The sequence below is a fragment of the Eleutherodactylus coqui genome, chromosome 1 (assembly GCF_035609145.1).
Source record: "Eleutherodactylus coqui strain aEleCoq1 chromosome 1, aEleCoq1.hap1, whole genome shotgun sequence".
Lineage (NCBI taxonomy): Eukaryota > Metazoa > Chordata > Amphibia > Anura > Eleutherodactylidae > Eleutherodactylus > Eleutherodactylus coqui.
This window is the reverse complement of record NC_089837.1, coordinates 371,549,758-371,577,134: the sequence shown is the minus strand read 5'-3', so window position 1 is coordinate 371,577,134 and position 27,377 is coordinate 371,549,758. Positions and strand designations below refer to the sequence as shown.

General features: G+C 40.7%; 1 protein-coding gene across 17 annotated transcripts in view; it reads right to left on the bottom strand.

Moving 5' to 3' along the window:
- Positions 1-27,377, bottom strand: part of ABI3BP (ABI family member 3 binding protein) — a 292,204-nt gene that overhangs the window by 18,751 nt on the left and 246,076 nt on the right. For all 17 annotated transcript variants that reach the window (XM_066578216.1, XM_066578234.1, XM_066578294.1 and 14 more), the window contains 2 exons: positions 24,368-24,476; positions 268-347 (listed from right to left, as the gene is read on the bottom strand). In XM_066578216.1, the coding sequence (XP_066434313.1) occupies positions 268-347; positions 24,368-24,476 (189 nt within the window). The remainder of the gene's footprint in view (positions 1-267; positions 348-24,367; positions 24,477-27,377) is intronic.

Below are 27,377 nucleotides of genomic sequence, written 5' to 3'. Positions count from 1 at the left end.
GTATTCAGAGAAGGCTTCATTTGTACACTTAATTAGTACTTAAGTAGCTGAGTAGCTACTTAATAGTTTATACAAAATGATCGGTCAAAGCTGTCACTCAAACTGTCGTTTGAGCGATCTTTTAGCGATTATCGGCTGGTGTAAATGGGCCTTAAGATGGAACAGCAAATCACTGTTAAAGACAGTTAACCTGGGTATATACTGTCCTGAACATGCTTTTAGGTATGAACACCTGCCAAGAGCAGCAAAAGTATATAGGCTAGTTACCTGATTCTGTATTAAATTCCGCTTTCTCACTGCTTGGTCCCGTACCAAGAGGATTTATTGGGACCACTACGAACTCATAACTGTGAAATAAAGAGAAATAACAACCTCACTAAGTGGTTTTCCTACAAATGCTCTCATGCATAGGGCTCTGTGCCATTAATATGTGGGGCCGGCACTATGCCTGCAGTTTGGTTAACCTGCTAACGAAATGTATTCAGAATTGTGTCATGGTTTTAATTACTGTAAATATCCTTACACTTTCCTTGTAGGAAAAATTAAGTGAGATCACAGTAAACTGGAGTGCTGGAAGCTTTTTCATAAGCATAACTTTCTACATAATAACTACCGTATTGCGAAACACCTGGTGTTATGTAGGGCAGGGGTGGGGACTTAAATGTGAGTCCGCCAAAGTGCCACACATACAACTTGCACATATATCTGTCCTCATCATCAGTGTTTTCTTCATATATCTTGGGCCAAATACAGGTTTGGACTCAGCAGTGGAAAATATACCTCTGCAAAACCTATTTTGCTAAATGTGTTCTTGTTTTTATCAGTATACATATATAGGAAACATAGAGGCCAAATACACTTATATAAACAAGCCTATACATACACTCCGCACACACACATATATACATTCACAACCTTTGAAAATGACAAAGATGTCACAGACATCTCATAAAAATGCTGGATGGAGGACTGCTAACCCATCATCACCTGACAAAAGCAGTGCAACCCATGTAACGGCTTTTTCCTGAGTCTTAGCATGCGCAGCTGGAATATGAGTGCCAAATGCGGCCCCTTGGCCACCCTGCTGGGCATAACTGATGTGGAGTCATTTAAAGCATTGATCAGTAGGGAGTGGTGGGAGTCAGATACCCATTAACTTGATATTGATGGCCTATCATGCATGGCCTTTTAATCAGGACATACAATTGTTCCGGATAAATGTACAGTGCAAAGGTATTAAGTGATCTCACCACGAACATTAAATTGTAAGTTTGTCGTTGATAGCATTTTTACGCTAACCTAATCATTCATCGTCAGCTTGCAACCATATATAATGTGTGCTGCCAACAATAATGCAACTTGCATGGGAGAGGGGGGGATGAAAAAATGATCGTACAAATTAAAAAAGGTCCCACAGTCGAGACATAAATGCAATTAAACAAGTGCTGAACGGCTTGCTTAATCAACAAACAGTACTTGTAACAGGTGGCATTGCCCGTGTAAAAGGAGCATAAAGATAGGCCATCAAATTTAAAAATCTGGATAACCCCTCTAATACCATTCTCAAACAACTGTAGGAACTGATCTATTCCATTCTCTTTAGTATTCAGTTGTGTTGTCTGCCAAAAGGTCCGTCTTCAGTATCTGATGTCCAAAGCAAGAAAATAAACATTTCCATTTTTTCCCAGCTGCAGAATACTGCTGTCCACTCCAGCTGTGTATTGCTTAATCAAACCATTTAAACAAATCGATCTCCTGACAGTTCTATGTACTCTTTGTGGTCCTTGGTGAAGACAAAAGAGAAGATTTACTAAACAAAATGTCTCAATTTGCGCCAAACAACTAGAGTACATGCTCGTGTCTCATTCATTATGTGTTTTAGCAATTTTTGCACCTTACTAGACAGTTTTGATGTAAGAAAAAAGGGGCCAATGCTAACAGGAGTCTTAACCCTTTCCAATTTAATTTGTATCCTGCTTTTCCTAGTGGCTTACTCTTTTTCTGCCGTTATAAAACGGCGCTATCTGCTGGCTAAAGCCAGTACTTCATGAGGTGACACATTGGATAGGCTCCGACAGCAGAGAGGCTGGCAATATACAGTAAGAGAACCCCGACGGACGTCTTCCAACATCGGAGCTGTACAGCCTTAAATCATAATGTCTTTAGACGTCAGACAGTGGATTGGAAAGGGTTAAAATGCATTGCATTTATTATTTTATCTCAAAATATTAGTATAAAGTAAGCCAACCAAGAGGTGGCGTAAGAAAAAGTGTCTAACATTTCTAGCAAGATGCGTCAAGTCCATTACATGGCATGCACCATGTATGTGATAAATTTGGTGCATCTTCTGCATATTTCCTACCATCATTTAAAGAAATATGCAATGAGCTGCTCAGTAACATATGATATACATAAATCATTAGGCTTTTCTAGATACCATTCAACTCACTGTTCTGTATTCCTGACCCTAATCGTTACTCACTGAAGTTGAATTGGGTGTATCAGCAGCCTTGAGCGTCCGTTATTTGAGACCTCCACCAATTAGCCATAGCAGAGAGCGGATACAAGGACTCAGCATATCCATGCATTACCTGGACAGCACATTGATTCCAACAGGCAATGTGCAATGCTTCATTACCCCTGTAGTGACTCTGCAAAGGAATTTGAATGCTACCGTATCAGCAGGATTCCCACACAGATTGATCCTTGAGGGTCCAAGCAATAGGGGAGAGCCTCTGATTAGAAAATGTTGATTAGGAAATTGTCCAAACCAGACAACCTCTTTAATTTATCATTTTTGTAACTGACAAAATGGACATAATTTGGCGTTCCTTTCTCTGAAACCACATTCTGACGCACAGCAGAATGAAACAGAGTAGCTGGAAAGGATGATTTTACCAAATCAGCATGTTGAAAGGGTCATTTCTGCCAACTTGCTTCTCTAAAGCAGGATATTTAGTCTTCTCAAGGTAGCATGGCAAAATTAAACATTTATTCTGCTTTGTAAATATTTTTGCTTCCTACAAATAATTAGAGATGAGCGAGCGTACTCGGAAAAGCACTACTCGCTCGAGTAATTTGCTTTATCCGAGTATCGCTGTGCTCGTCCCTAAAGATTCGGGTGCCGGCACGGAGCGGGGAGCTGCAGGGGAGAGCGGGGAGGAACGGAGGGGAGATCTTTCTCTCCCTCTCTCCCGCCGGCTCTCCCCTGCTCCCCGCTGCGACTCACCTGTCAGCCGCAGCGGCACCCGAATCTTCAGGGACGAGCCCAGCGATACTCGGATAAAGCAAATTACTCGAGCGAGTAGTGCTTTTCCGAGTACGCTCGCTCATCTCTACAAATAATAATGAAATTTAATTATTATTATGCATGCAAGGAGTTTTGAAAGTCTTTCATAGTTTCTACCATTCCATATTCAATACTAGGTACTCTATGTTCACATGATATTCCACATTGGATTTTTATGACGTAGTTTTCTCTGAAAGTAAGCATGTTTTCAGCATTAGTGTGGCCACAAACTGTCCTACAGTTGCTGAGATAGACCCCTCTTGTAGCGAGGTCATCTGCCGGGTAACCAGCACCATCTTAACATCCCTATCCCTGTCTCTGCTAACCCTGGCCACTTCTCCCCTTGATTTTCTAGGCTCTTGGTACCAAAAAGAGAGGAATGGCTCTTTGAAGGAGGAGCCAGGAAACTGGGGAGATATGTGAGGAGGGAGAGTGACTCCAGTTGTTCCGCTACAAAGAGGGAAGTATATGTGGATACACGCTAGTTATCTGCGTCACATGTGTGGGCTGCGCTGCATGGCCTTGATACATGGCTCAGAAACTAGGAGGAATGATTGGATGAGAGAGGGATGTAGCGGCAACAGCAGGATGGTTTGGAGCTATGAGAGAAGTGTCCATCCTCAGCTTTCTGTTACTTCTGCATGTAAGCCTTCTTTGCCTACCATGTGTTGCTGTATCGCAGAACCGAGGAGGGGCGTTCCTCCTGTACCTGTTTGTCACTGCCATGTGCAGCTCTTAGCCCGACTGAGCATTGAGCGTTCAGATGCTGCACTGCCGCACAGCTTAACAAGAATGCTTCCCGTATGCATTTACTCTAAAGGTGAGCTACCTTATCAACTACCTTGCATTCATAAGATGGCATTTGAAAGGTTTAGTGCCCACATATGATCTTGATATAGTTATTAACCCTTTCCAATCTAATTTGTATCCTGGTTTTCCTAGGGGGGCTTACTCTTTTTCTGCTGTTATACAACAGCGCTATATGCTGGCTAAAGCCAGTACTGCATGAGGTGACACATTGGTTAGGCTCAGACAGCAGAGAGGCTGGCAATATACAGTAAGAGAACCCCAATGGATGTCTTCTAACATCGGAGCTATACAGCCTTAAATCATAATGTCTTTAGAGGTCAGACATTGGATTGGAAAGGGTTAAACAAAATATAAATACAATTTGTTTTGTGAATTAAATGGTCAGAAGGAAAAAAAAAAAGTTATCGTACATAATGAGAAAAACGAGCTTCACTTTATACAGAGAAGCATTCAAAAATAACATTAATAAAACCAAGTAGGTTAAAACCTTTTCTAATGCCAGCTGTACAAAATGGACCACTTGTTCTGAAGGGACAATCCATCATTGTTAAAGCTGTATTATTAAACAGTTCAGAGTCCAAAATTCCATTTGCATCTGCTGCATATTTGACACTAAAGTCATCACTATGATTCATTTTACTGAGATATATTAATACCATTGAACAAAGGTCAGCAAAGCTAATGTTGTTAAAATGGTAAAATCGTGTCTTTGTGGATCCAATTAGGATTATAAAATAACAAGAAAAGGTAAATTAAGGACAAATGGAATGTTATCGGCATGACTCTTCTCCTAAGTACAAGTGCAATTGCGATGTTATACATAGGTTAAAAAGAACCCCATTGTTGACTGTAGGTAAGGCAAGCAGACAAAATGCCGGATTACTTGAAAAATCTACATCCAGATTGTAACTAGAATTGTTTTTAATGGTCAAATTACTATTGATGAAGTTAATCAATAGTAAGTGTATCAAGAACGTGTTAACTTGATGAAAAAGTATTACCAAATATTAACCCTTTGAATGCCAGGGCTGTTATGCGCCTCCAGGACTGGAGTGAAATTTCATCTTTTGGAATGCTGCATTCTGTGCTAGGAACATCGTGAAACTAACTGTGTCATATTAAACCTTTGTTTTATTTGCTATTTCTTAAATGTGGATATATGACCCTAGTGTTAAAAAATAAGAAAGTTGCTTCTTCCTAAACGCCATAGTGAGCATGGTAGTTAGTATAAAACTGATATTATGCACAATACAGGATATGTAGGACGCTTGGGAAACGGGCTATTATATGGTGTAAATAATTAAATGTTACTTTAAAGACTGACAAGCCAGACACAATAAACCAATGGCCAGTAGACAGACCCGCGTGTACTAACTGGTCTCTGGTTTCAATGAGTCTATGTCTCCCAGCATGTTGTAATACTTGGAATTATAAAATGGATTTTGTAGTTTGTAAAAATAAGCAAAGCCATTAAATTTATAGTCAGTGTTTGGCTGTCCTTTTTGCAGATAGTGCAGTCAATGGGTGGAACATTAAACATGAATTACATGTTTATCAGGCAATATATAACATGCTCCTGCCATGTTCTACAAATAGCATTGTGATTCAGCCTGGATAATGCAAACCATTGAATTCCGAGTAACAATAACATTATGAAATTCCTGTTTATTACTAGAGGATATTAAAAGATTGAGGATGACATCCAGAGATTCCTGATTCTAACAATGTTTTCATAAATGCACGTGTGTAGGAAAGGTACAGCTTATCATACCAAGTATATGGCTCTCTTTCGAAGTTCAGCAAGTGCAATGTGAAATGAGCCAGGATGCATGTCATCTGTTAATAAGTTAATCAGTACTTTTCCCATATGAATTGTTCTAATTCATGCCACTCGGCTACCTAAAATACACCAGTATCATAAACAGCACAGGCTAGGTAGGAGGCTACTACAGATTGTACATTATGGCCCAGGAGTAGCTAATGTAATACTTGAGCATCCGCTCATAACACGCATACCGATACATAATAAAATACTAATTTATTAATAAAATACAAATAAGCCATCCACTAACTAGCTTAAATAACAGCAAATAAACAGCAATACCTTCAATGTAACTGACTATGTATTGTTTAACAGGGCCAGAAATATAACTGGTTATTAGCACCAATATACAGACCACATATTTGATGCATTGTTAGGATCCCATAACAGGCAGTGGGCACTACAACAACTCGTTTAGCTAAAGACTTGCAGGTGACATGTTAGTAAATATTTAAAACCGCCTTTTCTCTTTTTGAATTCTCTAAGTGTATAATATTGAATGTTACCTGCATAATGGGTGGTGCTGAATGTATGTTCAGTCACAACCAAGTACAAGGTTTGCCTTTGTAAATTTTATGAAGTCTTTCACCCACTATGGAAATAATGTAGACATGGTGACATTTTATGTTGTCACGAGGAGATGATGTACACCAGAGTGAAACACTGCAGTGATGAAACATTCATGTAAAAATACCAATCTAAGGTTAATAAATGCTCATTTCAGGTAGTATAAGCCACACTTAGCCCTGTTCCCCTGATTTATGATTTTTCTGCATCCCTGCTGCCTTCTTTATTTGTATCAGCAAACTCTCACTTACCCCCTCCATTCCCTCATTAGGCACTCCTGTGGCTTTGCATCAGATACAGACAGTCTTTCTGCAGAGGGGTGTCTCTTGATTGTCCTTTGTTCACAGACAGCAAAAAGTGTCTTACAGTTACCTGAGTCGTCATAGATATGGCGCAAACCTTAGGCCTACAGCTAGAGCTCCACTATCTCTAGGATGAAAGATCTCAAGATGTTCCCATGCTTTAGGTTCCCATCCCTGAGGTAAAATGCCGTTCCTGTAGTGGGCTCCAATACACATCCAGGACCCACTTTTACCTCACCTATATCCCCTGGTAAGTTCCCCTCTGTCTTACCTTCTTAGACCCCTCTCTGCCTACCATAATTCTTCCTCCCATTTTCATCTTATCCACACTTTCGATTTTTTGACTCATCGTCCTCTAATTTTATGTCAGATTATAGTACATCACCCCCTTACATCCAGTGATTGTTTTACTATCTTGTCCTCTAAATTCTCCTACCAGATTCATCTTATTTCAAACTACCTAGCCTTCATGGGCCATCAATTCTGAATTTTTTAAAATCATTAGTTAATATCTGGTTGCCATCCCCAACATTAATGTTTCATGAATAAGCCCTGTATGGCGCAGAGTGTTAAGGCAGCAGAAATGCAATCCTAAGCTTTTGCTTATGACCTGAATGTTGCGGGTTCAATTCCTGCATGGTTCAGGTAGCCGGCTCAAGGTTAATTCAGCCTTCCATCCTTTCAAGGTTGGTAAAATGAGTACCCAGCTTGCTGGGGGTAAAAGATGACTGAGGAAGACAATGGCAAACCACCCTGCACAAACAGTCTGCCAAGAAAATGTCACAATGTGACGTCACCCTAGGTGTTAGTCATAAGTCCGTGCTTGCACCAAGGAACTTTCCCTTTTACCTTAATGTTTCATGAACTTTGCCAGTATAATTTTGCTTTGAACTGTACCTTATAAATAGAGATGAGCGAGCATACTCGCTAAGGGCAATTGCTCGAGCGAGCATTGTCCTTAGCGAGTACCTGCCCGCTCGAGAGAAAAGGTTCGGGTGCCGGCGCGGGGGAGCGGTGAGTTGCGGCAGTCAGCAGGGGGGAGCGGGGGGGGGGGGAGGGAGAGAGAGATCTCCCCTCCGTTCCTCCCCGCTCTCCCCCGCAGCTCCCTGCCCGCCGCCGCAAGCCGAGCCTTTTCTCTCGAGCGGGCAGGTACTCGCTAAGGACAATGCTCGCTCGAGCAATTGCCCTTAGCGAGTATGCTCGCTCATCACTACTTATAAACCATTCACTATCAACTTTCAATCAGTTCTACTTATTGTGTTTTAGCATTGTGAGCTAATATTTTTACATCACAAATTTTAGCCAAAAGAACGTGTTCCCTTTAGGGTAGTAATGCTCCTTTAAAGTTCACATGTGGGATTCATCACATTTTTTTTCTTTTAATACCTACTGGTAGTTTTATCTCTCTATACAACTATGAAGAATTTCATTTTAATTTAATTTTTTATTTCTAGGCTTTTACTATTGACGGCCTTTCATCAGGATAGGTCATCATTAGTTGATCAGCAGGGATCTGCCACTCAGGATAACTGAGCCCTTACTGCAGGAAGAAGACAGCCGTACTTCATGACGGATGACTCCCCGCAGTGCAATGAAGCTGGTCACATGTTCTTTTTTCTGATGCTGCAGAGAGACGTCCGTCCTGAAGTTCGTCCGTCTCCTTCCTGCAGTAACACAGGCGCCGATGCGCCCGTGTGACTAAGCCCTTATGTCTCATTTAGACAGGGCGACATACGGCTAAATGAGTGCACGAGCGGTGACATCACTGCTAAGGTATTAATGCTCATGTAGAGTGTTTAGACGGGCACATCCTCACTGACTTCTTGCTGTTTTCTCATGGACTCCTCACTCAGCACGTGGAGCATTTACACACTTGTTTGAACTAATCTTGCGTGATAACCGTCCCGTGTAAATGGCTCTTAAGGAAAGCAGAGTACAGGATCTGCATGTAACAAGCATTTCACTCATGCTGTAATATTATTGGCTCATCCATGAATAACCAAGCATGAGTCTGCGCAGGGAAGAGCAATAAAAGAATATTACATACATGACTTTTTCTTGGACATAATGAAGCAAATTTACTAACCTTCCCTAATGTTTAGACAGTGTAAATTTAGACCAGGCAGTCCAAAGATGCACCAGATTAATCAAGTATGGTTCGAAGTGACCAAGCTTTTAATGGTGTAAAAACATTTAACATTTTTAACTTTCATAATGGCTGAATTATGTTGCTAAACCATAGATTGCTGCAGTCATAGAGAGGACTAGAGAGGATATACTGTACAATGCTTAGTTCTGAAGATCTCACCTAGAAAAGACATTGATAAAATAGAATGAATCTAAAGACGAGCTACAAAAATGGTGGAATGTCTCAAGACCAAGACTTATCAGGAAAGACTTAAAGAACTTAATTTGTATAGCTTGTAGGAGAGAAGGGAGAGCGGGACATGATAGAAACCCTGAACTAGATGGACATTGTCTCCCTTCAGCCTAACATACTGAATAAGGATCAGGAGGGAGAGATTTTATCAGGAAGCTAAACACTAGAACAAGGGGGATTAGTTGTGGGGAAGATCAGAAGCAATGTCAAAAATATTATTTTACTGAAAGAGTAGAAGATGCTTGGAACAAACTTCCAGCAGATGTGGTTGGAAAATGAACAGTGCGCAAATGTAAACATGACTGGAAAAAACATTTCTTTCCTAAGAGAAAAAGAAGGAAACAATTAAGGGCAGACCAGGAGGACCATGTGGTCTTTTTCTGCTAATAATCTTCTATGTTTCTATAATCACTTCAGTGAAAACAGCCTCCTCAGCTGTGCCTCAGCAAAACTTCAGGGTGCCTCACAGTTTATGAAGCACTGCTTTAGACTATCATCTTGACAACTTCAAAAAAATTTACGTCCACAAACTTTTATAGAGCCTTTTTGATTGTGCTAATAAATCTCTATAGACATGAGAAAGCATCAACGAGAACACAAATTCATTTACCTTGTGAGTAAAATAACTGCTAAGAAAGTGAAGTAACTAAGGATAATCGAAATTCAATGACTAGAAGTAAATTCTGCTAAAGAACTTTACTTGAAGCTATTTCCTATGAAACACAGTGAAGTAACTGATTTAGCACATGTGACCTTGGCAACTGGAACACATATCTTCCTTTCTAAACTTCACAGATGAAATATATTTACACACTGAAGGTTAAAATGAACTTGAGTTAGAAATGTAGAGATTGGGCAAATTAAAGTAAATCTATATTAAGATTTTACTCTATGATATTAAGATACTAAGCACTCAGGATATCATTTATGCCTGCCCCGTGTGAAACTTGTTCTTCAGTATTCTCTTAATCCGTACACTTCAGATAGGTATATACCAGCTTACATTATTAGTTTTTGCTAGCATTGGCAGCTATGTCCTTCTTTCATTATTCCCCACCAAACAACATAAAGGCCTCTTAAAAGTTGTAAGGGAAGTATTCCCAAATGAAAAGTGCAGGAATGCTTTCCCTTGTTTCATCTTCTGGTATCTATTCCTGTTTTTGTTGTCAAAAACTGTAAAGTAATAGGAATTCTAATGAGAAATTAGACTTTTCTTTTCACATCAGCTTTTGTAAGCTGTTAAGATGTACTGTGCTTATGATTAGATGCATTCCATTGTCATGAACTTTTATTGTAATGACACAGGATTTATCTGGATCTTGTTCTTCAAGACAAAAGAAATAAGTTTGACTTATTTTTGTGTCATGTTGCATCCTGTTGTAAAGGTACATTTGACATCACCCCTGCACTACTTCAAAACACCAGCGATTATTCACTGTCTCCATCATCATGTCCTCTCTGTATCTGAAACTAAATTTTTCAAAAGCTGAACTTGTATTTACATAATCTACTAATCTACATAAACCTAATATTTCCATTTCTAATAGGTCTTCTTGTGTCCAAACTCTTCCCTCCCCAATCTGCCCTCAATGCAGCACTCAGGTTCATTTTTCTGTACAACTGCTACACTGGTGCCTCTACCTAGTGCCAATCACAGCACTGGTTGCCCATCCACTACACAATTCAATTAAAACCAATTACTTTCAACCCTACCCATCATTCTTCTACAGATTAGGGATTAACCTGCTCCATAATCCTAATTTCCAATTCCCATCTCCAAGACTTTTTTTGTGCTGCACCAGTTCTCTGGAATGTGCTACCCTTGACAATCAGATTAATTCCTAACATCTACAGTTTTATGTATGCCATAAAAACATCTTTTTTTTGCATTGAATTTTAACTATTCATTTCATGAATGGATTCCTGTCCTTTTATCATCCTTATTAGTTCGTACCTCATCAATTGTACTTGTATGAACATCTGCAGGTGGACAGGGGAAAACAGGTGGAAGAGGACAGCACACCACAAAAATGATGATCCCAGCTGTTTAACCCCTATTTATTGTGTCAGCTCCATGAACACTACCTGCATTGCAATAGCTGGGACCTTAGGCTTTACAGAGACACTCCTGGGCCCCCAGTGCAGTCCTGAGATAATGCCTGTCAGATCATACCTTAGGTATTCCTATGCATTTTATATGTACAGACTATGATGTATCAGAATACACAGGCAATATAATTAATAAAAAAAATGTAATTTTAAAATAAAAGTCACCTAGTAGGAGAAAAAAAATGGAATAACGTTTCAGCATGTTCAACTCTATTAGCCTTAAGCATCTCTCTTGGTTTTCCTCCTAGCTCTCTGAGCACTCATTCAGGACAAAATTTGCCAGCTCTACTTCTCTCCCCTTACTGTTGGGGTTCCGCAAGGCTCGGTGTTAGGTCCTCTCCTTTTTGACATCTACGCAGCCCCTTCTGGGCAAATGATCAGCAGATCTGGCTTTTAGTACTAGTTCTATGCTGATGACACCCAGTTATACACGTCTTCCTGAGACATTGCCAATCCACTATTGCAAAACATCAGTGATTGTCTTTCTCTAATATGTTCTCTCTCTTACTGAAAGTGAATCTTTCAAAGACTGAACTTCTTGTGATTTCACGGTCCACAAATTTCCCTATCAAACAGCATGCCGGCTTTCTTTTACTGCCTATATTCAATCATTAGCACGTTCATGTCTGTACTTCAAAAACTTCTCCAGAATCCAACCTTTTCCTACTGTGGGAACAACAAAAGCTCTTACTGTTGCATTGAACCATTCTCTTCTTGACTACTGTAACTTACTACTGATCAATCTTCCCCTCACTAAACTCTCTCCTTTCCAATTTATCCTGAACGCAGCAGCTAGTCTGATCTTTTTGTCCAACTGCTACATCGATGCTTCCATCCTGTGCAAGTCATTGCCTTGTTGTCCATCCACTATAGGATATCCCTCGTCTATGTCTACTGCCCTACACGTGTTTTCTGTTCTGCTAATGATCTCAGAATAAATTCCTCCATAATCTGAGCTTCCCACTCTTCTCACCAAGCTGCTCCAGTTCTCTGGAATGTGCTACCCTTGGTGATGAGGCTGATCCCAAATGCCACAGTTTTAAGTATGTCCTAAGCTAACTCTTTCAAATTCATCCTGCTTCTGCATTTTTCCTCAGAACCTGATCACAGTTTACCCCCCACACTTGTACCCTTATTTGTACATATATAGATAATGGCTGGTGACTGGCTCATACAGATTTATATAGGTGCACTACCCTACTCATTTTAAATAAGGCTGGACCATTGTACAAAACAAACATTACCCTCTGATTTGTAAAGTGCTGCAGAATATGTTGTCGCTATATAAAAAATATTATTTCCTGACATAAATGTTAAAAAAGTTGCAAAATTTAATGAAAGAGTTAGCTGAGATATTTAGTATCCACAAAATCATAACTGCTTATACAAAAAAAAAAGATAATAATTTATAGTGTTTGGTGACCTACATAACACATTGGGAATTGATTTTTTTTGTAATCTGCTGCAAAAATGACTTTATAAATTAATTGGTATGAAAAAACCCCCCATCTTCGAATGCAAAAAAACAAGTCCTCACACAGCAACATGAATGAAAAATAACACTCTTATTATACAATTAGGCAAAAATGTAAAATTGCACTGTGCCCTAAAGGTCAAATGTAGCTGCATATTTAAAGGATTATAATTCTTTAAGTGCATTTAGTCACTTATTTCCATTTGTTGCAGAAATGTCTGCAACTATCCTATTCTTAATGGGGCTTGCAGAAATGTATACTGCCAGAAGAATCCTATGGATGTATGAAAATGATTTTCAGTCAAAGAAATTTCTGCAACAAATTTGTTGCATGTGAATATACACAGGGACACGTTTATTACTGGTGTTGCATCGGAATTCTGCAGTAAGTTGCCCCTTTTTTGGTGCAAATCAATTTATGAAAATTAACTATTGATTTTTGCCACAAGTCTTATTGAAGTAAGGTTTAGACAGACTTAAAAATTGCACCATTTAAAAAAAAAAAATCGCTAAACTAAAAACTAAACTCTACATCCCTAGATATATTTGAAGATGTACCATATTTACCAATATCATGCACCATTTGATAAATTTGTTGCATTTAAAACTAGGGAAGGGAAAATTAGCATGCCAGAAAACTTTTTACAAACACATTAAAATTTTAACGCACTGAATAAAAAAGGTAAATACATAGAGCTTAATCTGACTGTCCAATTGCAAGCTACTGATAGCCTATCCTTAGGATAAGTCATCAGTAGTAGTTCAGTGGGGGTCTGTCACTATGCAATGCTGCTGCTGATCAGCTTTTCTCTGTTCTTTGGACTGGTGCTCTTGTGTACTGAGCTGATTTCTGCAGTAGACAGCTCTGTAGCCACTGTGGTAGCCCAGTTTGGTATTGTAAGCCAAGTTTGCAAGCTAGGCCACTGTAGTGGGAACAAAGTCATTTGCATCCAGCAGAAATCAACTCAGTGCCAGAGCGCATTGGCCTGGTTAACAGCTAATTGGCAGGGGTCCTGTATGAAAGACCATCACCAATCTATTATTCACTGAGGATATGCCATCAATAGCCTAAAACTGGGCAACCCCTTTAAGTTCAAAAACTACTAATGGACAATAGGAAGATATCAAAATATCACATTCACACGAGGATTGATAGAACATGACCAAGCAGGATGTGTGGAAAACATAAAGTGAAATACATGTTAAAACTACCTTAAGAAATGTGCAACTTCTGACCTGGCATTAACTCGAACTCCCACGTAAGTAAAATTTCCTTATTCCAAGCCAAATTGGCACATTTGCATCAAAATACACAGTCTCTTGGTTCAACAGTACTTAAGTGAAACTGTAAATCAGTACACTGATGCTTTTAGGATGTGGACAATCTGGAAAATGAACCAGTGGCAAGTACAGAATTTATTCTTTCCAGAGACCACAAATCACCTCCCCAAATCAACTTAGAACCCTGTAGGTTTAACTGTGTTCATGGAATTCTCATTAACAAACAACCAAATAAATGAAGTAAAATTGGGCTGAAAACACACACACACACAAACACAATTCCATTTTCTCTGCCAGCATTCCTCTAGCTCTCTAATTCATGGAAACTTTGATGTTTTTTTTTACAGGCTCAAACATATTTTAAAAATTATGCTTGCCCTAAATGATCTGAAGATCAAGAACAAGAAGTATCAGTGGCATAAAAAGCAGTAAACAATTTGCTGACAGAAAAAAAATCTTAAAATCTGAACGAGGACATACTGCTTAGGTCAGTTAATATTCTAGAACTTTAAGAGAATCTGTCACCTACTTCTAACCCTATAAGCTATAAAATTATCAGCACAGCTTTCAGCGCTCACACCAGGGAAATGGCTCCCCCCAAACCACAAGAATCGGCACTATTTTGAAACTGCTTTATGTCTATTCTATGACACTGAATTCATTTACTTGCAGTGAATAACACTTTATTTACGTAACCTTTTACCTGCCTGATAAGGATCTACATCACAATCCGAAGCAAGGTAGCAACAGTATGAATCCACTGTTCCAATTTTGGAATATTGAGGCCGAGCTTACACGAACGGGTCGGATTCCGCATTCAGATATCCACAGCAGAAGACCTGCATATGATCGCATATGGTCGCTTATGCATGTAGTTTTCCACGCAGATGTACATTTAAGGACAGTGTATCATCACGGAAGAACGAAGGCAAATAGGGAATGACATCAGAAAGTAGTCCAACCCCCTGAAAATACCCTTCTATCGCCCAGGCGACATTCTCTTGTGCTGTCGTAGTGAGAGCCTTCAGAAGGGATACTGTTCTCTAGGCGTGACTGGTTTATACTACGTATTTTGGAAGTAGTATACATTACTTTAAAAAAACAAGCCCTTCTTCTTGTGGAGGATGAGCCCAGAAGAACAAGCGGAGGTTGCAGACAGCAGTCTGGATGGGGGTGTTGCTCCCCAGACTCTGTCCTGCATTGTCTGCCCACAAATTCCTGTATTTCTTCATACCATTTGTTATCTGCTCTCCTATCAACTTGTGTCCATACGTAATGTAATCGCGTATGCACTGTGGATTGAACGCATCCATAGATCCACGGTAAAATAGAGCATGCTGCGATTTTTCCTCCGCTCACAGAATCCACAATTCCTAACCGAAAGTGTGAGCAAACAGGCGAAAGTCAATGCATTTCAATGCCCACGTAGGACCGCGTATCCTACGTGTGGACGGCAATTGCAGAATCCACAATTCAAATCCGTTCATGTGAGACCGACCTGACAGATAAAAGGTTAAACATCCACTACCAACATGTGATAATGTTTGTCAACCACTAGGCATACTGTAAGGGCTCAGTCAAACGAGCATTTTTATGTTCAAATTTTTGTGCGCAAAACGCATGCATAAAAAAATTTGCGTGACCGAAGTGGGCATCATGCTAAAAAAACCGCACTAAGCTGCATTTATGCGCACATAAAGTATGCTGCCTGCTATCCTTGGATGTGAAACCCCTGGATGCTGCCACATCCAGGGGTTTCACCTTTGGTCAATGGGGCCGGCGGCAACAGCGAAGGTCCCATTGACATACAGAGAAGATCACAATCCTCTGCTGCGACAGCTGTGGCAGAGGATTTCTTCATCTCCGCGGGGAGTCCCCTTGTCACTGAACACTGTGACAGCATTGTCACTGTGTCCAGTGACAAGGGGACTCCCCGCAGAGATTAAGAAATCCTCTGACACAGCTGTGGAAGAGGACAGCAATGGTATCCCATTGAATTCATTGGAGCCAGCGCTACAGCCGCCTCCATTGAAGGCAGTCAGATGTTGGCAGTCCCTGCAGTGATATTCGGGGAAGGGCTTTAAATATAAGCCCTTCCATGAAAATCATCCCGAGAATGTGTAAAAAATAGAAAAAATATATACTCAGCTCTGCGCAGCTGCCAGGGCCCAGGAACATCCAGCTGTATCTTCTCCTAAACTGCTCTGAGTTGCTCCTGAGCACTCAGCTTTTGAATGACATGCCTCTGATTGGCTGAGCACTGTGACCAATCAGAGGCAGCCCTTTCAGCAGCGGGGACTTTAAATCCCCGCCTGCTGAAAGCACTTCACAGCAGTTTAGGAGAAGACTGGATGCGCCTGAGCCCCGGCAGCTGCGGAGAGGTGAGTATATATATTTTTTTATTTCTTACACATTCTAGGAATGATTTTCAGGGAAGGGCTTATCTTTAAAGCCCTTCCCCGAAAATCACTGCAGGGCTTGCCGACAGCCAATTGCCTGCCGAAGCGCCAGCCCCATTGAAAGCATTGGGAGAACATCGTGCTTCTGTGCCACAGCTGTCACAATCAAGCAGCAACATTTCGACCCACAGTCAAGATTTAGGCCACGGTCAGACGAGCATATTTTTTTGTACACCTATATGCGCAAAAAAAAAATGAGCTCCTCGTATAAGCGAAAAACGCGTCAAAGGGCAAAGTTTCATATGTGCAGCACATGAAACTTTGCCTGTTCACTGGAGTAGCTGCTCCATGAAGGTCCCCTCATCACTGAACACTGTGAAAGCACTGTCACTGTGTTCAGTAATGATAGGACGCGGGGATGAAAGAATCCCCTGCGACAGCTGTCACAGCTGTGGCAGAGGACCGCAATGCTATCCGTTGCTTTCAATGGGGCCAGCACAGGGACCAATCATTGAATGGCTGTGATTGGTCCCTGCGCTCAGCCAATCAGAGGCAGCGCTTCCAGGAGGTGGGGATTCTTAAATCCCCAGTCAGAAGAAATGTTACGGAAGAGCGCTGGGGAGTCAAGGAGAAGACACGCCGGAGCCCTGACAGCGCTGCTAGGGGATGTATAATTTTTTTCCCCAGCAGCTAGTGCTTACTTTCGGGGATAGGCTAATATTTCAAGCCCTTCCCTGAAAATCCCTGTGGGGGATACCAACATCCAACTGCTTTCAATTGGGCATCCCACTGAAAGCAATGGCATAGCATTGCGGTCCTCTGCCACAGCTGTGACAGCTGTGGCAGAGGATTCTTTCATCCCCGCTGCAGTCCCCTCATCACTGAACACTGTGACAGAGCTGTAACAGTGTTCAGTGATGAGGAGACTCCCCGTGGGGATTAACAGAACAATCGGGGAGTCCCCTCATCCCCGCGGGAACTAAGGGGTTAACAGCAGGACATTTAAAAGTGCCAGAAGCACCTTTTAAATGCCCTGCTGTAAGCAGCAGGGAAGCTATTCCCTGTACAGGAGTTCCTATAGGAGTCAATGGAAACTCCTGCAAAACACGCACCTGGGTCCTATCTTTTTTAGGTGTGCGCTGTTTTGTGCTTCAAATTCCGTGCATATGAATGCTTCTAAAGGAACCCTTTGGTTCTTTTAGAAAGTGCATTATGCGTGTGCAGAACACACGCTCATCTGACCGAGCCCTTAGGGCTCTGTCACACTGGCGAGAAAATCGCACGATTTTTTCGCCATGTGAGAGTAGGTGGAAACGCATGATTATAAAACTAATGATTTTCGATGGTTTCATTCTCATTTGCATCTCTTTTCTTTTTGCGATATTGCCCATTGCTTTCATGGGGGCCGGTGGCAATAGCGCCGATCCCATTGAAAACAATGGGAGGAAATTGCGACCTCCTGCTGTGCTGTGACAGCTGCTGCGGGGATGATGGGAACCCCCGCAGAAATGTGAGGCTGTTTCCACGTGAAAACGCCTTGCATTCAGGGGTTTTCAGAAGAATTGTGAGGGCAATGTGGAGTCGTGAATCATGGCCCAATATCATTCTCGCCAGTGTACAAATTTTGAGCATCAGCGCTGCTTTTTCTTGCTAATTCCCGTTCCTATGCTGCGGCTGGTGTACCGTGACAACTATGGGGCATGCAGGCATTTGTAAACAGAGACAATATCAGTAAAAGGGGAGGAGATTCATGGAAACTAGAGTCCTTCACATTAGTAATCCCACCTATAGCAAGCCCTGGAGGCAAAACAAAGTTGCTTTACAGAACTGTGCAAGATAATGAAAATTAAAAATATATCTATTTCTGAGCTATGGTGGCATCATCTGGTAAGCATTCAGACAAACATGGGTATCTTTCTGTATTTCTAGGAACTCAAAAAACCTTTCTAAAACATGTTACTTTGTGATAGAGACTAGGGATTAAGTCAATTAAATGTATACCTCTAGTATTAACTGAAAATGAATTACAAGGGATGTTGAATAATTCTGTGACTCCAGAGGGAGAATCTGATTTAATCTTGACGGAAGGTACTTTACGAATGACATGGAAATAGAAAAGTTAGCTTTAAAGCTGGCATTCATAAGTTGATTTCAAACTCCAACCAACTATTCTATAAAAATTGGGTGTCTGGATCACACATTGCCAGGCAAGTAGCCATACTTCAAATCCCACATTCTATTTGTTAGACGCCAGTGGAAAAGTCCTAAAAGGGACCGGATAATATTTCCAAAACCAGCAGCTGCATAAGCAGCAAAAAAAAACAAAACCTTACTTGGCAGAAATAGGTAGTTGTTGATGGAACAGCAGTGCAGTTAACTGTATAATACTCATGAAAGAGAAACATGTTATGTCCATTTAATAGTTGTCCGCATGTCCCCATCTTATCTGAGGATGACAAATTTAACTTAAAGGAATTAGAATTCTAAACATCTAAAATCAGTATTTGAGAAACTGTTGAACTAAGGGATTTGTTGTTTCACTATTCTAGTAATGAAGAGCAGAGGCTTGACATCTACTTTTTTTGGGTTACAAGACTGGCTACAAAGCTTTACATGATGTAGAGTCAGGACTATTCAATTCCATCAGTTCATTCAATCATTTTTTATATATATATATGCCTTAGTTCCTTAGTTGTGAATCTAAGATCTCTCCCATAGACCAAAAAAAGTCATCACTAGTATGTCCTGGACTCCTAGAAGAGTAGACAAGTCTCCTGGGTGCCCTGCATCCTCACTAAATATTCACCTCTCTTCGTAGCCAAAGTCCTCTTCACTTTTGGGTGCTGAAAATGTTGTCTATGGCAACACCCAGGACTGAAAGAAACTGCAAGCTGCAGGAACGAGGAGAGGTGAGCATTTTCTGTCTTGTTTGTATATATTTAAGGAATCTGAGATCTATTTTAATTTAGGGGTCTGGCCTAGGGTAAACACTTGTTAGGGGGTCTAGTCTTTCCTTGTACAAATGAGGATAGGGCTGATCCCTCTGCACTGTGACAACCCTTCATATATTTGTAGACAGCTATTAAGTCTCCTCTCAGCCTTCTTTTTTTGCAAGCTTAACATTCTCAGATCCTTTAATTGTTCCTCCTAGGACATAGTTTGCAGACCGCTCACCATCCTGGTAACGCCTCTCTAAACTTGCCCCAGTTTGTCTATGTATTGTTTTAAAGTGGGGTGTCCAAAACTGGACACAGTATTCTAGATGAGGTCTGACCAAAGAAGAGTAGGGCGGGATAATTATTCATGTGATCTAGACTCTATGCCTCTCTTAATAAATCCCAGAATTGTGTTTACCTTTTTTGCTACTGCATCACACTGTTGACTCATGTTCAGTCGATAATCTATTAGTATACCTAAGTCTTTATCACGTGTGCTGCTTCTTAGCTCAATTCCTCCCATTCTGTTTGTGCTTTTTTCATTTTTCTTGCTCAGATGTAGTACTTTGCATTTCTTCTTGTTAAATACCATACTGTTAGTCGCCGCCCACTGTTCAAGTTTGTCCAGATCTTTTTGAATTATCTCTCTTCTCCAATGTTAGCCATCCCTTCTAGCTTTGTGTCGTCGATAAACTTGATCAGTTTCCCCTCAATTCCCTCCTCCAGATCATTTATAAAAATGTGGAACACTGGGCCTAGAACAGAGCCTTGTGGTACCCCACTTGATACATTCTTCCGCTTTGATGTGCAGCCATTTATCACCACTCTTTGAGTACGATCACTCAGCCAGTAGTGAATAAACCTAACAGTTGCCTTGTTAATCCCATATTTGATCATTTTTTCAATAAGGATGGTATGAGATTCTTTGTCAAATGCTTTAATAAAGTCAAAATATACTATATTTACTACATTTCCATGATCAACCCAGTTGGTGATTCTGTCATAGAAGGAAATTAGATTTGTCTGGCATGACTTGTTTGTTACAAACCCATGCTGGCTCTGGTTAATTACTCCATTCTCATCTAAGTACTTGCATATATGCTGTTTAATTTGTTCAAAGATCTTTCGTGCTATAGCTCACAGGGCTGCAGTTTCCTTGGTCCACCACCTTCCTTTTCTTAAAGATAGGAATAACATTTGCCCTTTTCCAATCTTCTGGGACTTCTGCTGTTCTCCAGGAAATTTCAAAGATTATGGTGAGTGGCTAATCAATTACCTCTGCTGCTTCCTTTAGTATCCTAGGATGTAATTCATCTGGACCTGGAAACTTGAATTCAGTTAAGTTAGCTAAGTGTTCCCTCACCATCTTTTTGCTTATAGATAGCCTGCATTCTATTATTCCCACCAATAGCACATGGAAGACCAGTTGATATTCCATCAACTTTCTGAGAGAAAACAGATACAAAATAGGAATTTAAAAGTTTGGCCTTTTCAACATCATTTTAAACCAATTCACCATTTTCATTCTGTCAACATCCTAAAGAATCTTTGACTTTTCTTTTGATTTTGACATACCCCCCAAAATCCTCTTTATTGCTATTGGCCTCTCTTGCAAGCCTTAATTCATTATTATCTTTAGCTTTTCTGACACTTACCCTACAGTTTCTGCAGATTGCATTATATTCTTCTTTAGATATGCCCCCCCTTTTTCCATTTGAGACACATATTTTTCTTCCTTTTTTTGCATGTATTTAAGTTCTGTGTTCATCCATCTTGGTCTCTTTAAATTCTTCCTACTTTTATGGATTGTTAATGATTGTGATTTTAGAATCTCATTTTGCAATATTTCCATCCTTCTGGGACATTTCTGTCCTTAAGAACATCCAGGCCATTGGATCCTTCCTACCCACTTTCTGAGTTTATTAAAATCTGCCTTTCTGAAATTCAACCTTGACTTTTGAGTCTTCTCAGGTCTTCCTCCCTTTGTTATCGAAGATTCAATGATAGTATGATCACTGCCTTCTAAGGTCCCAGCCACCCTTACTTCTTCAACCATTTCCTCCCTGTTGCTAAGAATTAGGTCAAAGATCACAGATCCCCTTGTTTTCTCTTCTTCTTCTACCCTTTGGAAGATAAAGTTGTCAGCAAGAGTGTGTAAGAATTTGTTGGATCCATTACTTTTACCTGAGAGAGATTCTCAACAAATGTATTAATAGTTAAAATCTCCCATGATCACTATGTTGTACTTTTTTGAGAACTTAGCCATCTGATGTAAAAAGAGTTCATCCGTAACTTCTACTTGTGCAGGTGGTCTATAGTAAATGCCTACAAGTGTGCTATTCATGCATACTTTAGGCAATATTTCAGGAAGCTTTATGCATTAGTGCTAAAGACCTGTATGACGTTTCCATCAAGGGAAGAATACCCTGTCCAGCAACAGTTCTGCCATAATCAGGTTTGCACTGCCTACTTTGTTTAGCAGCTCCTAGGTACTGCAGGTTTTCACTCCTTTTCGAGGGATATGTCCGTCTTTGCTACAATTCCCAGGTGGCATCCTCAGAGTAGCCAATGATTAGTGTGGTCAACAGGCAACAGAGTCAAACAAACCAGAGGTCAAAACCAGGATGTCAGAGGCAAAGAGTAATCCAATATGAGAGCAGGCGCCACAGAACTCTGTAGCATCATGATGATGCGCTGGAAGGATAACACAACAACAGTATATTAGAGTTAGTTATTTATATACCTGTATTAGGCTTGATAAAGAGGTCCACAGCACCCCGAAATGCGTTGCCTGTTTGGACTTGCATGTGATATACTATTGCATTGTCGATAAGGACCTGGATAAAGAATTTCTTCCATCACCTGCCTAATTTTTGTCTGTCTGACTTGGATTGGGGAGGGGGGGGGGAGTTGGATGTTATCCAAACCCTCCCAGTGAAGTAAGTTCCTCAATTTTTCCTCTTTTACCATAAGTAGCGCACGGATCAATTTTTATGTTCACTGAAGTGACCTCTATTATTATATTGTTTACTACGGAGGCTTAATATCCACAGATCCTATTCCTATGCTGTTCTCCTGGCTCATTCCATGATAACAGGATAAACATAAGAAGATATTTGACACCAATTTGGACCATAGGTGTGGAGTCCTGTAATCTGACAGTCTCCATACCAAGTGAGTCCATTCCTGTTTCTTATCTCACCAACATACTATATATCTACTACTTATATCACATATATATTTTTATTTTATATATATATTTATCTCCTCCTTGAAGCGCGGACATACTATTTTAAATATCAGAGCTGGGTCAAATACCATGAGGACTACCTGGAACAAGGTGGCAAGTAAACGGGTAGTCTGGCAAGTCAAGCCAATGTCAGAATCCAGGTACACAGGAATATAGGTAATACACTTAATGAAATCAGATCAGGATAACAAAACAGAAGGGTAATCAGGTTCAGGTACAGATATACAGGTATTTAGATCAGGATCAGAATGAGTCAGACCAGAGTGTGGAACACACCGGGGAAACTCCACATTTACTGGCCAAGGAGGAAGAGCTGAGCAGGTTCAAATACAGCGCCAAACACACTTACTGGCTGCTAAAGGGACACATGAATGGATGTGCTGGAAAACCTGATTGGTAGGTGAAAAAAATCCAGGAAACACGCAGCTTAGAATTAAAGGGATACACACAGTAATAATATACAGAATTTATATAATAATAATACAAATTCCTTAACTCTTTCCAATCCAGTTTTTATCCTGGTTTTCCTGGGGGGCTTACTCTTTTCTGCCATTATAAAATGGCGCTATCTGCTGGCTAAAGCCAGTACTACATGAGGTGACACGTTGGATAGGCTCAGACAGCAGAGAGGCTGGCAATTTACAGTAAGAGAACCCCGACGGATGTCTTCCAATATCGGAGCTGTACAGCCTTAAGTCATAATGTCTTTAGACGTCAGACAGTGGATTGGAAAGGGTTAATGCCACTGTAACAGGGCTCAACAAATTCCCACTACAGAAATCTCTATATACTGTGTGTTATTTTACTGTTAATAAAAAGGAGCTATCACTTTAAGTATGCCAAGCGGCAGACAGAAGTGGTACGACACTGAGGACGCACACTCATGTAAGTTGTGAGAGGCAATAAAAATGGGGTTCAGGGTGCTGGGCACTTAGGTAGGAAGTTGGGGTGTACAGATACTCTACTTCTGTGGCTGCTCAAGAGAGAAGCTTTCCCTTTCAGACCCTATGCAGTATTAATAGAAATTCTCCTGGTCAGAGAGAGTGCCACTGAATCTCCGGTTTCCAGCTATGTTGGTTAAGAGAGCACCCAATCTTCATCCATGTGAGAGTTACTGTGTCAGCAGTCTTAGACCTCTAAAGTATTCTGCAACATTTGAATTGTAACTGCTGGGGAAGTGGTCATCTCAAACACTATTTTTCTGCTACCAAAAAAAATTAAGTTTGAAGCAGACGGATACAGTGATGCAGTCGCGGCCAATAACTTCTTCTACATACCAGCCTTACATACACAACCACGGCTCCAGGGATTTGTTTCCGAAGCATCAGTACATCTTTGCAAACATCGCTTTATTTTGTTAAATCCCTTAAACATGTTCTTTACTGTTCCAAATATTAAAGAGTTCTCTAGGTCTATGAACACACTCATCCAATATGGCATGGTGTATTGGGGGCAGAATATGATGTAAGAGCTCCATTAGTGCAAAAAAGCAGGCCACACAACTACTAACCTTTACTGTACATTCTGCATGATACTCATACAAATATAGCATTTAAGAAACCAATAAGGAAGGACATCTATTAAACTGTCTGAGTTACTATGTTTTAATGTTATTTGTCATTAAACACAAAATGTAACTGTAAATGATCATTAAACGAGGGGCTTGACAAATGACATAAAGCTATATAGTACTGCGACAAATGATATGGGCTAGCACATCTATACTCAATGTAATGTTGTCCTCTTACCTTGTATCTGGTTTGAGGTTTTCCACAGTGGAGTACGTCTGATTTGTGGTTATGATTGACTGGTCTTTTTCAGAAAGTCCACCATTTTCTTTAGAAATAACATTATATTCTGAAAATGAACATGTTTGTTACATGATTTTCTGGGTAAACATTTGAATAGCATTTACTGAAAGATGTGAAGTAGAAATGCTTTTCACGTAATACTGCTTGTACGTAATATCGTCTGTTAGTTGCAAGCCAATTCAGGTATTGCCAAAAGCCCAGAAGTTAAAGATCTAAATTTACAGTGGACCATCTCGCCCATGGTTATAATTCTTTGTTCTGTGGCGCAATCTAGTTTTGATAAGCACATCCCTTCGACATGAATTACTTCAAGGGGTTGTCATTGTAACATTTAACCTTTTCCAATCCACTGTCTGACGTCTGAAGACATTATTATTTAAGGCTGTACAGCTCTGATGTTGGAAGACATCCGTCTGGGTTCTCTTACTGTATATTGCCAGCCTCTCTGCTGTCGGAGCCTATCCAACAGGTCACCTCATGCAGTACTGGCTTTAGCCAGCATATAGCGCTGTTGTATAACGGCAGAAAAAGAGTAAGCCCCCTAGGAAAACCAGGATACAAATTGGATTGGAAAGGGTTAATAATGATAATAATAATAGTTATTTGTATAGGGCCAACTTATTCTGCAGCGCTTTCAAAGAAAGGGGAAGCACAAACAATACCACAATTACGTGTGTTATTCAATTTTTTTAAACAAACGGGGTGGATGATACAGGGCCAGGAGATGTACACAGTAGGCAAAGTGAAACTGTGAGAAGCAATAGGGAGGGGCAGGGGATAAGTTGTGGAGGGTTGTGGGATTAGATCCGGAGATTTGATATGATTCTTTAAGGGCTCGGTCAGACAAGCATGTTTTTTTGCGTGCCCGTGAAAAAAAATGCGCTACATGCATTAGTGAAAAACATGTGAACGGGCAAAGTTTCATACATGCACAGCTGCTCCACAAAGCTCTCCTCATCACTGAACACTGGCGAGAAGCACATTTTAAATGCCCTGCTGTAAGCAGCGGGGAATCTGTTTCGTGCGCAGGAGTCAGCATTAACACCTGCTTTCATAGGAGTCAATGGAGACTCCTGCAAAACGTGCACCTATTTCCTATTTATAAGGTGCGCGCTGTTTTGAGCTTTAAATTCCGTGCACATGAACGCTTCTATAGGAACCCAATGGTTCTTTTAGAAGCGTCTGCCCAAGCCTAAAGAGGTGCGTTTTTAAGGCGTGTCTAAAGCTCGGTGCATTGGGGATTGTCCAGATGTTTTGGGGTAGTCTGTTCCAGAGGACTGGTGCTGCTCTGGGGAGGTCCAGCAGGCGAGAATGTGAGGTTCATATTAGAGGGGCGTTAAGTCTGAATGTGTTAGTGGATCGGAGTGTGCAGGCTGGATGATGTATGCACAGGAGGGAAGCGATGTACGGTGGTGCATACAAATCTGACAGCGGCATTTAAATCCCCCAAACGGCCTCCCCGCAATGAGATCAGGAGAGCCCTGCGGGTGTCATGGCAGTCAGGGTCCTTCTGAAAGGCCCCAGGGCTGTCATGGCAGAATGCCTATGAAGCCATCCTCGTGGGGTGGCTTGATAGGCTGCCTGTCAGAATGCAGTATGATGTAATGCTATGACATTACATCATAATGCATAAGCGATCTAAGTATCGCAAGTTGTGGTCCCCCAGGAGGACTAAAAGAAAACGTAAAAATAAAAACAATAAAGTTTTATTAATTATTTTTTTTGTCAATAAAAAAATCTAAATAATAAAACAAAAATACATATTTGGTATCGCTGCATCAGTAAAAATCTGATATATCAAAGTAATGCATTATTCACTGCGCGCGGTGAACGTCGTCCGAAAAAAAACCAAAACGCCAGAAATGCGCTTTTTTTGGTCGCGCTGTTGCCAAGAAAAAATCTAATAAAAAGCGATCAAAAAGTCCTATGTATTCCAAAATGGTACCAACAGAAATGACAGGATGTACCACACAAAATGAGCCCTCACACAACTATATCGACGGAAAAATAAAAAAGTTATTGTGTGCAGAACACGGCGACAGAAAATAATAAAAAAATATATCTTTAAAAAAAATATAAGTAGTACAGCAAAAAAAACTATACAAGTTTAGTATTCTAGTAATCATACTGACCCATAGAATAAAGTTATCATGTCATTTTCGTTGCAGCTTGTGCGCCGTAGAAACAAGACACACTGAAAGATGGTGGAGTGTCGTTTTTTTCTCTCCATTTTTTTCCACTTTTCAGTACATTATATGGTATATTACATAGTACCATTGAAAAATACAACTCATTCCGCAAAAAACAAGCCCTCATACGGCTACATCGATGGATAAATAAAGGAGTTACGATTTTTTAAAAGGGGGGGGAGGAAAAAACTCTTGCTCTGACCAACTATTTGCAGATTAGTTAATAAGCTTAACAATATGAAGCTACAACTAGTAAACAGTTTTCACTGTATGATTTGAACCTGTTCTTTAGGGTGAATGCAGACCACCGGGTCGGATCCCCTGCGAGAATTCTTGCAGCGGGATGGGAACCCGTGTCCCTGCAGTGGCCCGCAGCTCACCTTCTCCGGCATCTTCTCTCTGCTCTGCAATGTGCCGGCTGTCGTACAGCCGCTCATGCGCAGAGCAGAGCCGGCGTGTCAGTAGTGACGTTTCTGTACGGGCCTCTGCGAGGCTCACACAGGAATAGGTCATGCCCCGATTTATTTACAGTGCGGGTTTTCACACGGTCAAATCGTGGCTGTCTGCACAGGATTGTATAAACCAATGCAATCCTATGGCAGGGTGCCCAGGCGGAAATTCTGCGGGTAATCTCGCCGTAGAATTTCCACCCGTGTGCATTCACCCTACACACATTGATGCAAGGACGAGTCAACATGTGGAAAGTTAATTTTCTGAGAAGTGTTAAAGGGGTATACTCATCTCAGATATTTTTGGCA